Raw genomic sequence first — 10,978 nt, 5'->3', positions numbered from 1 at the left:
AACAACCTCTTCCTTTCCTTATGTAGTGGCCATCCGGCCCTAGATTGTTCTTTTGATATCACTACTTAAAAACAAAACAATAGGTCATAGGAATAACCAGCTGATAAAAAAAAAAAATCGCTGTACCTGTTGACATTTTTATTGGACTGTTTGCAGGAGATAATTTCCGGTCTGGATATCCTTTCAGGCATCCGACTCTCTCCTCCACAGAAGCTCCCGCTTTATTTTCATTTTTCTTTTAGCCCCTGAAGAAGGTTTGTTTTCAAACCGAAATATTGGGCAGTTTGTTTAAAAATACATTTTTTTTGTTTTATTCTTTTGTTCACGCCTTCATCGCCTTGCCGTAAGGATCAGTTTGCCGTTTCATATTTTTCTACGGGTTAGACAGTCTGCTATACAGCCGTTTTTAGTGTCGTCACTCAACGCTCCTCCCCCTTGTGGGGAGACTACGGGTTAGATGAACCCAGAATTAATATTCTAAAAAGCATTTCGGTTACATAATCCAACAGTTGCTATTTTAGAAGCGGCACTATGTACAAAAATAGTCAAAATAGAAGCAACGGATTCAATTGGGCTAAAAAGGTCAAACTGGCTAAATTAAAATTGCCAATAAACTTTATATAATCACCTCATTATTAGTGGAAGTCTCTCATATGACCTTGGGAACGGATGTTTCGCAGAAGGCATGATTATTTGCTTAAAAATATGATGGGAGAAATACAAGTAACGTGAGAATACATACGAGTAACGTGCGGGTAAAACACAGATACATACGGGTAACCTAGGGATGCATTCGGGTAACATACGGATACATACTAATGCCTTTTTTTTTATTTTTTTATAACAATTGGCCTTTTTTGTCTTTTTTTCCATGTTCTTTTTCCCAAATAACGTTTGACTGGCTCATCCGGATAGCCAACTAGAAAGTTCGCATGATCCGAGATATGTACCGCTCACGACAGTATACAGCTTTTTAATTTCGTAGCCTGCGAAAACATCCGTTTCTCCTCCCTCTTCGCCGCGCGAAACGTCCCCAGCGGCGAAGAGCGAGGAGAAACGGATGTTTTTGCCGGGGTTTTCGCAGGCTATTAATTTCGTTATCTGTCTCTACTGCCAAAGTATTTCGTCATTAAAGATAAATAAGTTTATGGCCGAGGTACAACATGGCGACATGTTAAACTTTTTACATGCAAACACACACATACACACGCATAACTAACACATCAAAACTTTTGCGATTTTGTACATTCCAAAGCCCAGCATCCCTTATTCCAAAAGCAAGAATTTCCCTGGATTCCAGAGTCCGGATTCCCTCAAAAGCCGCAATTTCTGTGGTACTTAAGATAATCAAAGCGAATGGCTAATATTAGGCAAAATAATAATAATAATAATTTGTACATGTAAGCCATATAACCATGTATATATAGTATATATGTAATATAGCCTTATTTGCATAAATTATTTGTCAGAGTACGTTCAGTACTGGGCTTTGACTGCACAAACCAATTTCGTGTAAGTGTTAATTGATTAAGTAATTTATTTACTGACTCTGTTTATTTTTACGCATTCAGAATTCATACTTTTATTTCTTATTCATGATTTATGTCCTGCTTCCTCAACATCTTTACACACACGACAATAACACTTAACATACTGAATGAAACAGAAGCCCTCCTTTGGGAGTATGGATTAAAAATTAATGGCTCGTCAAAAAGAGCCAAGAAATTTGCATTTTTTAATAAGACGGTCTGCTGTATGCTAGCAAGCCGAGAACTGTCAAAGCTCTTAGAGAGAAATTTCAACAGTCCTCGACGAATTTGAAAAAGCAGATCTAGTTAGAAATCGTAGCCGGACTCACTGCTTATGTTCCGGAATTAACATGATTTCGGTTTATTCTACCGATTACTGCAACAAGAACAGCAGAAAACCGGTCAGGCAGCTTGCACTGCGACCAACTTCGCCTTCACGAAGAAACAAACCTCATCCACCGCCGGTAAGTTGATTTAACTGAGACACCTTTGAGCGGAGTATGTTGATATAGGATACGTTATCATTTTTATAAGTAAGAATATACTTTAGTAGTGGAGAAGGCGCTAGGGTTTGTGTTGGTTACGCGAAATGCGGTGAAAAGTATATGCATGACTACAGGCGTAACTTAAATGCTGGCCTCGCACGATACGTCATCCTTTGGCGCAGGACGTTTTGGAACGATTAAGGAATTTACACATTCACTACTCCGTAGACAGTAGCCAAGACAGTCTTTCTTTCGCATGAAATTCCGGGGAATAGACGAAGTTTGTCTGCAAAGAATAGTAGGTAAATAGCGAAATTGGCATGGATTTTTCCCCAAAATGTTACTTGGGTTTTCGTCGTTAACTCTGTCAGGATTGGTCAGATTTTTCAAAATGAGGTATTTGTGGAAAGATCTATCCTTGCCGCCTGCCAACGCTGGCTACGTTGACACGGTACTGGACGAGTTTTCGACCGCCTGAAAAAATTGACCGGACACTTAGCTCACACGGAACCGTTTAACATTTTTGCTCTGTTCACACGGAACTGTCGAACCAAGTTGAATTTTAACTTCTGTCTGTGATTTTACTAGTTACCTATGCGCATGCCAGCGCGTACAAATTTTAGACGGTTATCGTGTTCACATCGTGCCGGTCAAATTTGCCGTACAAAACTTTAGACGGTCTTGGTGTTCACATTGCAACGGTTAAATTCTCGACCGAAGCGGCTTAAAATTTGACCTCTATTTAGGCGTTCAATTTTTCGTACGGTTAGCTTGGTTCCGTTTGAGCGGAAACCCAAAACGCACGAATTTTCGACCGGTCAAAAATTTGTCAGTATATACTACATATTGACTGAGAGTGAGGTCATTACAGGGAAATCTCAGCTCGAGGCCTTGATGTGCTGACTGAGCGATAGCAAGGTCAATACATCAAGGCCGAGGTCTGAGATTTCCCTATGATGACCGAACGGACGAGGTTAATAAGTTATTTATTTTTATTATGGACCTGAGCCTGCGATCAATTAAAACCAACAACTGGTCAGCATATAAGTTATTTAAAGATACAGTCAGGTGACACTGGTCAGCGGAAACTTTGACCGCTGTCAATTGACCATAACATGGATGTCCATAAGGATAACTTTTAAGAAGATCAGTCTGGTGACACTAGTCAGCGGATACCTTTTTGACAGCTGTCAATTCACCATAACATGGATGTCCATAAGGATGTCCACTATCATGAAGTTAAACACAGATTGTATATGCCTTGGACACCTAGCTAGCAAAGCCTGGTCATTACAAGAAAACAGCCAATCAGAGCGCGCGTACCATTGTAGCCATATAATAAAAACGCGTAATGGGTCCAGGAAAGAAAATACGGTAAGCATTGTTGTATATGTAACGAAAACGACCAAAGCGGCCGTCAAACTAACGAGGATTTGATTAATACTATAACCACTTACCTTGATTGTTTCTCAAACATTGCACACGTGGCTTGTTTAGGATTAAATCAGAAAGGGATTGAATCATGATTAAATAAATTACAAAAAAAAAAAAGATCTACGAATCATTTACAGCTACGTATTTATTTTCAGCTCGTAGAAAATTAATTATGAAAGGTACCTATCGGCTAGATCATACAACAGATACTGGAATCATTCAGCAGCTATAAGCGTTAATATCAGTATTATTTTGAATAATCTAGCCTGCGAATCCTCGCCCCTCTCTCCTCGCTGCTAGGGACGAAACCTCTCTAGAGACAAGAAGTGTGGAGAGAGGAATTTATTCGCAGGCTAGGAATAATCAGAACGCTCTGAAAATCAGCGGAGCCACTGAGCTTCTCATGAAATCTTCATTAGGATTTTCCAGACACGCAAGTGCTCCAGGAATTGAGAAAAGACGTTTCTGCTGAAGCCACTGTTCTGGCAAGGGCAAGGGAACAAGCTTTATCAAAGACAACATGGTTGGATGAATTGATTGCTGAAAAGAGCAATAAAAGCGAAACTGGGAAATCGACGCGACACGAGGATGACGGTTTGTATCTTGTTGCTTTTGGTACAAATGCCTGATTCGCTAATGGCAGTTGATTGATGAAGGTCTCTACACGAAATTGATGTTCTTTAATGTTTCCTCGCTTCCCGCAACATAATTTTCCCCGAAACTTCACTTTTGCCCAGTTTGAAGCTAAGCGTTAGAGGTAGGGTCTGACCAATAGTAAGGCGTTAACGCATGTGAACGGTCGTAGCTTTCTCGTCCCCGCCTATTTCGCGAAGATCAAAATTAAGCCCTGGCCTCGCTCCACTCTCTGCAAAGTTGCAACGTACCGTGAGAGGTCAGAGAAACAGCAAAAAATGCCACCTGATAGGGGTCTGGTGAAAAAGGAAAGGACGGAATATTCCTTCAAGCTTGTTCCTATTTCCTATTATTCCGGTTCTTTGTCAGTGGAACTTGGATTCCGGCCTCCCTCGTCAATGGGATTCCGGGTTTCCTTGAGCTGAATTCTGGATTTCAAAGCCCACGGTTCCGGATTCCACCAGCAAAAAATTTCCCATATTCCGGAATCTGGATTCCTTTGCATGTGTCATCTCTTGCAAACCATTGCAATATCTCTGGGTGGCCTGAGCCCAAGTCTCTGGCGGCCTTAAGGAGTTCAAGGCACTAATTATTGGGCCACAGCGCCTCATACTGTTTTTTTTCCTGTGCATTTCTATCTGGGAACACTTATCCATCAACTAAAACGTGACATGTGTTTACGTTTTATTTTTTAGGGTACAAAAACGCGGTTAAAAATATTCCCCATTTTCACAGTAAGGAGCTGCTGAACCCAGACAGTAGTTCGAAAGGTTAGTAGGTTTTCAAAATAGAGTCAGTTCATGCCTTATTGGTTTCTTATTTTAAATTCAACTACGTCACGTGAGAGACAGGGACAGGAGCCAAATTCGTCAGGCAGCGTCAGAGCTGCATCGTTTGCTCTTTGGGATTATCTAGAGAATAAAGTTTAATTTCTTCAAAGTAAATTATTCTTGGACAGATAAGCTTTATGAAAATCTAATCGCTTTGAATTCAGATACCTTTGAGTCTCGACATTAGAATAACAAGTTGGCTTTTTGTGTCTTTTTAAGGTTATATTCACGGATACAAAGTCAACATGGATGATCACTTCTTTTGAAGAGAGAGAAAAAAAAATGTTCCACCGTAGATTTCCAAGTTAAAAGCCACTCTTGTCACTGATGATATGACTAATGCGTGTAAATTATGTTTGTAAAATAAAGGTATTCACTGTTTCACTCAATGACTCCCAATGTTAGTCTCCGATCAAGCTCTGTTAGGAGACGAAATTGTAGATGACCATGATTAAAATTGATGACGTCACAATATATAGAGTTTAGACCATGAAGAAGTGTTGTCTATTTTTTAAAATTCCGTCATACATTTAGTACATTACTAAAGACTGTGACGAAAGTGCAGGGCACCTGAGGTACTTTGGAATGTAGCTAAAACGAAGTCCGCGAAAGTACTTTGCAACAGTATGATGAGTACGACCCGTCAGCGAAAAAGTAAGGTACCACTACATCACTATAAGTAACAAATCGGAGAAATTTCATTGTTTCCCAGAGTTTATTTAGCAACTTCAACCTATTAGCGCTATTTTAATAAGAGTTAATAAAAACATTTCAACTGAAAAATGGACATCTACAAAAAATATATGTTCTAAATGCAATCAAAACAATCCGCTCTGTGTTCTGTTAGAACATGTCTCTAAAAGCCAACTATGTCTTGTTTCAACCTCGTCTCCAGGGTCTCACGTCTACCTCTTCCCCTCTGCCCCTGCTCCAGGAGACAACTAGCCTTTTCCAGAGGACAGTGCACAGGAAAATGAGCAAGGAAAACCCCTCCGGGGGGGGGGGGGGGAGGCTCCCCCCGAAATGGGTACCTTTTTCAGGCTTTAGGTATATGAAAAGGTAGGGATATCTGTTATTTCAGACTGTAAAATTGCTTAAACGCGCTACAGAAGAATGCTGTTGATGTGAAAAAGTTGAGAAAGTTTTCTGGCTTTTTGATTTATTCATATTTGAAGACAGTGCATTTACAGCAGTTAAAAGGGGTGCAAAGTTGTAAACTAGGTATGTGAAAGGGGTGCTATTTATCATTGGAAGGTATACGAAAGGAGTACTGTTTTTGGAAAAAATGGTCATGAAAGGGTAAGGTGTTGGCCCTCAGTGCGGAGCCTCCCCGCGTAAAACTTTGTTAAGTACCCCCCTGGGAAAAAACAGCGGAAAGAGCCATTTTCCATTTTTACAATAACTAAACGATTCCTCGCGCGCTGATTGGTCAAAAGCTATGTTCCATCAAGAGAGGATGGGGTGGTTTGATAAGAGTCCAGACTATGGAAATGACGAGATTTTGACGTTGATTGATTGTTGTTGATTTGTTAACCATCTAAGAACCTGGAGCAGAAGACCAGGGGAGGGGAAGAGAGACCTTGGAAACAAGGTTGGTCTTGCTTACGTTTTTTGTACACAAGTTGAAGCCTATGGCTCCTGTTACATGTGATACACAAGCGTATTTTAACATTCTGTTTCCATCTATTTCGTTTTTTTTTAAGTTATTTTTTTTGTGTTGTTACAAAACCTTTCTCCTCTTTCATTCGCAATTTTCGAAGTGCCCAGAATTGCATGGGGGGTGGGAAGGGGGAATGCAAGCAAAGTGCCTTATGGTCAGTTCGAAGATAGCGAATTTACTTTTCGGTGAAGCGAACTTGCTGCACTTAACTATTAACACTTTCTACTGTTACTTTTACGTGACCTGCAATACTCCGCGACAAAACCTTTCTTCTGGTTGGTCAGATCCGTTCGGAACTGGATAAACATCCGATTTCCGCTTGACGTAAATGAGCGGGGGGAGACTTGCGATTCCGACCCACATATTTTTCCAAGCTTTGGCGAGGTACTATTGCTTCCATCATAGATTTCCACGTAATCATACCCACAATTCCTCTCGTTTTCCACGTCAAATGATTTGAATCGAAGAAAAATCACATGACCTGATCTGGCAGTTAACAGCCAAATACAATGATGACTTGATTTGTAGTTATCGTCTCCATAACTGGGATGGGAGACGAACTGGCGTTTATTGCTTGAGGCGTGAAGTTGAGAACCGCATTCTGTAGAGACAAAATAAGGAAGATTTATCTCTTGAAACCCCAAAATCTACATGCAAATTTTCCAGAATCATCTCCATCTAATTCCGTAAAGAAGTTGTTAGAATATAGTTAAAGTTACTTTAAACCATTTTCCATTTGGTGATCATTTCATTAATTCTCATAATCGTTTCTCTTAATAACGTTTTAGTGATGTTAGGAGAAAACTGATGCTAGTCCCTCTTGGAACTTAAAGGGTTTTATGTTTTAATTTGCTTTTGACAAAGATAAATTACAAGTTTCCAGTAGGACAGGTCGCATTTTTTTTTTGAGAAACTAGATCTGATATACTATCTTGGGGAGTGGCTGGGTTTGCGAATGTTTGCGCACGAGTTTGTACAAAAATATATAAAAAGTAGCAATCTTCTTTCAAAGCCGATTAGACCTAAAAATTTGACGTCCAACTTGAGCAAAGCCCTTAACTGCGACCTTACGAAGCCCCCCCTCCCTCTTATATCACCTAGTGGGTTTGACTTTCATAGTGTAAAACAAGGCACAAGAAGTCAATTTTGCAGCATGAGCCGTTAGAAAGTATTGTTGCTTGTTGATAATCAGTTATTCCTTTTTTTTAACTATAACTTGCCCCTTAAACTCAATATTTTCGTTTTCTTACCGACAATGCAACTTTCCGTATCGACGACAAAAATTTTTAACCAGTGCAAACTATAACTTGCCCCTTAAACTCAATATTTTCATTTTCTTACCGACAATGCAACTTTCCGTATCGACGACAAAAATCTTTAACCAGTGCAAACCCTGATTCATTTCGGGATTACCAAAAATGGTTAAATATGAATTCCCGGAAACAGAAACCCACTTCTCGTTGCCGCCATTTTGAAAGTCGCAAGAACACTAGGGACTAGGTTAGACTTTGACCCGTGGTAATAAAATATGACAAGAGTTTCTTAAAACAGTTTGTAAAGGTTATTTTGCAAATATTATGTTGGTTTACTATTTTTTAAGTATCACCATTCTTGGGATCAGTAAAAGCCTTTAAGTCGTATGTGAAGTTGTCGACGATCGGCACCCTGACAATTTTGAAAAAATTGTTCGGGCATTTTAAGCGGGAGGACCCAAATTGAGAAAAAAACTAATTGAAATAAATATTTGCACGAACTACCCTTTTATACTCTGTGGTATATGAAATGACGCCGAACATAATTTAATACAATTTAAAAAAATTATAATAGAATATAAATAAAAGAATAGCTTCTCAGATTTCAACCGCGGTTGCATGTTGGACCAATGTGGCCTTACAGGTCAAAGATGATGATGATGATGATGATGATAAAATTTACCTGCTTTAAATTCCGCTCTAAATCCTTTAGCGTTCACCCTTTTGTCGGAGCGGAACTTGACTGCCATTTTGTGAGTTCGTGATATCAGTGTCTTAGGACGCTGCCTCCCACAAAATCTTCCAAGACTATTGCTCTGTTTCCCAGAGCCAGAGAACACCTCAACGTTGTCAAATGGACATTTGTTTTGTTTGCGTTCTTCAATATCTATTTCCTGTAAAATAAACATTGAATCAGTCGACTGATTTCTTGAAAAAAAATTTCTGACTAATTTAAATTTTGTCGTATCTATATCCATCTATACTACCAAGGAAATGTGTCGGAACAAAAAGGTGTAATTTTAATTACGCACTACCCGGGTCTCTAGATCTCTGGATTGAGGCTCGTTTATAGTTATTTTTTCTCGCACCAGTTGTCTTAGTTATAAGCTCTTGGGCGAGCACAAGGCTACAGCCAAGCTGTCCAGAAGAACTTTTTATGGGAAGGTGTAGCTGACGGAAGTGATTTCTTTCCTGACCTTGTTACTTAGTAAGATTCTTCAAACCACAACTTGAGCTGTAACCTTAGTGTAGCTTTACAACTAAGTTCGAAGTGGGAGAGAGGAAACAAATAACAAAGGTAACTTTCCCTCAGTTTTAGAGCAGATAAAACTAATCCAGTGTTTATGTTACACAACTAAACTAGACAAAGCACATCTCGTGGTTAAAGCTCAGTATTTTGGTTTTATAAAGGTAGTTGTTTCAAAACGTAATTCTTATCTACCTAGTTCTTAAAGTGACGACCTGTATTTATCTCATGGTAAGTATGGTCAAGGTTACTAAAATAATGTACAATGTAAAATAAACATGCCGACCAAGCACAATCTCAAGAGTGTCTAGAAAAAAAAAAACTAAACAGCTTAAATTTCACAACAACAAAAAAGTTAATTTCATTCTCAAAACCACCTTTGCTTAAGGGACCGGTCATTATTTATCGCCTGGGGGGAGAGGGGGGTGGGGGGTGGGTGGAGGATTTGGGGCTAAACAAGGTGAAATTTAGCCGATTCCCCCCTTTGAAGGTTACTTCAGTGAAGTGATCGCCCCTGATGACATTTGATGACTTTCACGACCCCCCCCCTTTGCCTTCATTTTCCAAGCAAATTTGAGTGATCTCAGTTACGACTGATCCCCCCTTTTGTTCTCCTAAAAATGAAGTGATCCCCCCCCAAATCCTCCGGGCCCCCTCCCCACCCCAGGCAATAAATAATGACCGCTCACTAAGCTCTCTTTTATCTCATTAGCAACACTCTACAGGATATAAAAGTTGGGGTGACAAAAAATCTCGCCATAACGTGGTTTAGTTGTGAAAGGCAGGGCTCGCCTCGTGTGAGGAATTGCAAGACAGTCTAGGATTCTGAATTTCAGAACTGGATTTCAGTCTTTGTCAGGGGAACTTGGATTCAGGATTCCGGATTCTTTGACCTCTATTCCGGATTCCGGATTCAGGATTCCAAAGCCCAGGATTCCAAAAATTTCACGGATTCCAGAATCCGGACTCCCTGGTTAACAAAGATTTTCATGCCTTTGATATTCCTAATTTTTTTCTATTTTTTTTTCGTAGAGGATAAGACTGCGATCAGGTGTCTCCTGGATTTGATCGGATTTGACTCCTGCTTAGGAGATAAGCTACAGAAACAAATTTGATAAATCTACGAAGAAGTTTACTGCATCTTACCTTAAAAGTAAGCTCTAGGTGATTTCCTGCAGGAGCCACAATCTTCCATGTGCAATCTCTGTTTGACCGGTAAGTTCCTGGATAATTCGGTGAGGTGATCTCCCCTGATAGAGCATTCAGAGTACCTCCACAGTGATTCACTGTAATCGGAAATAGACACAGTATATTAAGCCCCTGTCTTGTCACATGTAGCAGGGTTGATACCGTGCCTTATTTGAAATCGATTGGGATTTGGTACCAGTCCGTGTATTTCGGGATTATTAACTCATGATTGTCATATTGAGAAAGAACGCACCGAGCATTATAAAATCCTCAAGTTTGATGTTTTTGGGTAAATATTAAACGAGATACAGCCATTCCAAATCTCCACGCACCCTTCTGACTATGATTTATTATCATAATAAATGGACTTGTACCACTCCCCCTCGGTTTAAAACCATGTAATGGAGGCAGATTGCGGCTGAATGTGGCCAAACTCAGTCACTAAACGCCTTTTGGATTTTATTAGGTGTCACTGACAAAGAGGAAAGAGGACCATGAAAACTCCAGGTTGCTATTGCTCATCCACGGCACGTATATAGCCAGCTTCGTTTGGACTTCCACAGAGAATGAGTCGTGGACACGGGTTTCATCTCTGCCGAACCACTCATTAGGCTAGTTTACATAACTGGTAAGAATCATATCTGCATTAAGTTGATTGCGACATTAGGGAAAGGACGGGGGGTAGAGCTCTTTTCATCCTTCCGTGGGAGGGCGCGCGCA

General features: G+C 40.0%; 1 protein-coding gene across 4 annotated transcripts in view; it reads right to left on the bottom strand.

Moving 5' to 3' along the window:
* Positions 1-5,607: 5,607 nt before the first annotated feature.
* Positions 5,608-10,978, bottom strand: part of LOC140947197 (tolloid-like protein 1) — a 28,546-nt gene continuing 23,175 nt past the window's right edge. For all 4 annotated transcript variants that reach the window (XM_073396259.1, XM_073396260.1, XM_073396258.1 and 1 more), the window contains 3 exons: positions 10,217-10,356; positions 8,507-8,717; positions 5,608-7,172 (listed from right to left, as the gene is read on the bottom strand). In XM_073396259.1, coding sequence (XP_073252360.1) covers positions 6,784-7,172; positions 8,507-8,717; positions 10,217-10,356 — 740 coding nt within the window. In that variant the 3' untranslated portion in view covers positions 5,608-6,783. The remainder of the gene's footprint in view (positions 7,173-8,506; positions 8,718-10,216; positions 10,357-10,978) is intronic.

The sequence above is a fragment of the Porites lutea genome, chromosome 9 (assembly GCF_958299795.1).
Source record: "Porites lutea chromosome 9, jaPorLute2.1, whole genome shotgun sequence".
NCBI classification, from domain to species: Eukaryota; Metazoa; Cnidaria; class Anthozoa; order Scleractinia; family Poritidae; genus Porites; species Porites lutea.
The sequence above is the reverse complement of the archived record's forward strand: the minus strand, read 5'-3'. Positions and strand labels throughout refer to the sequence as shown.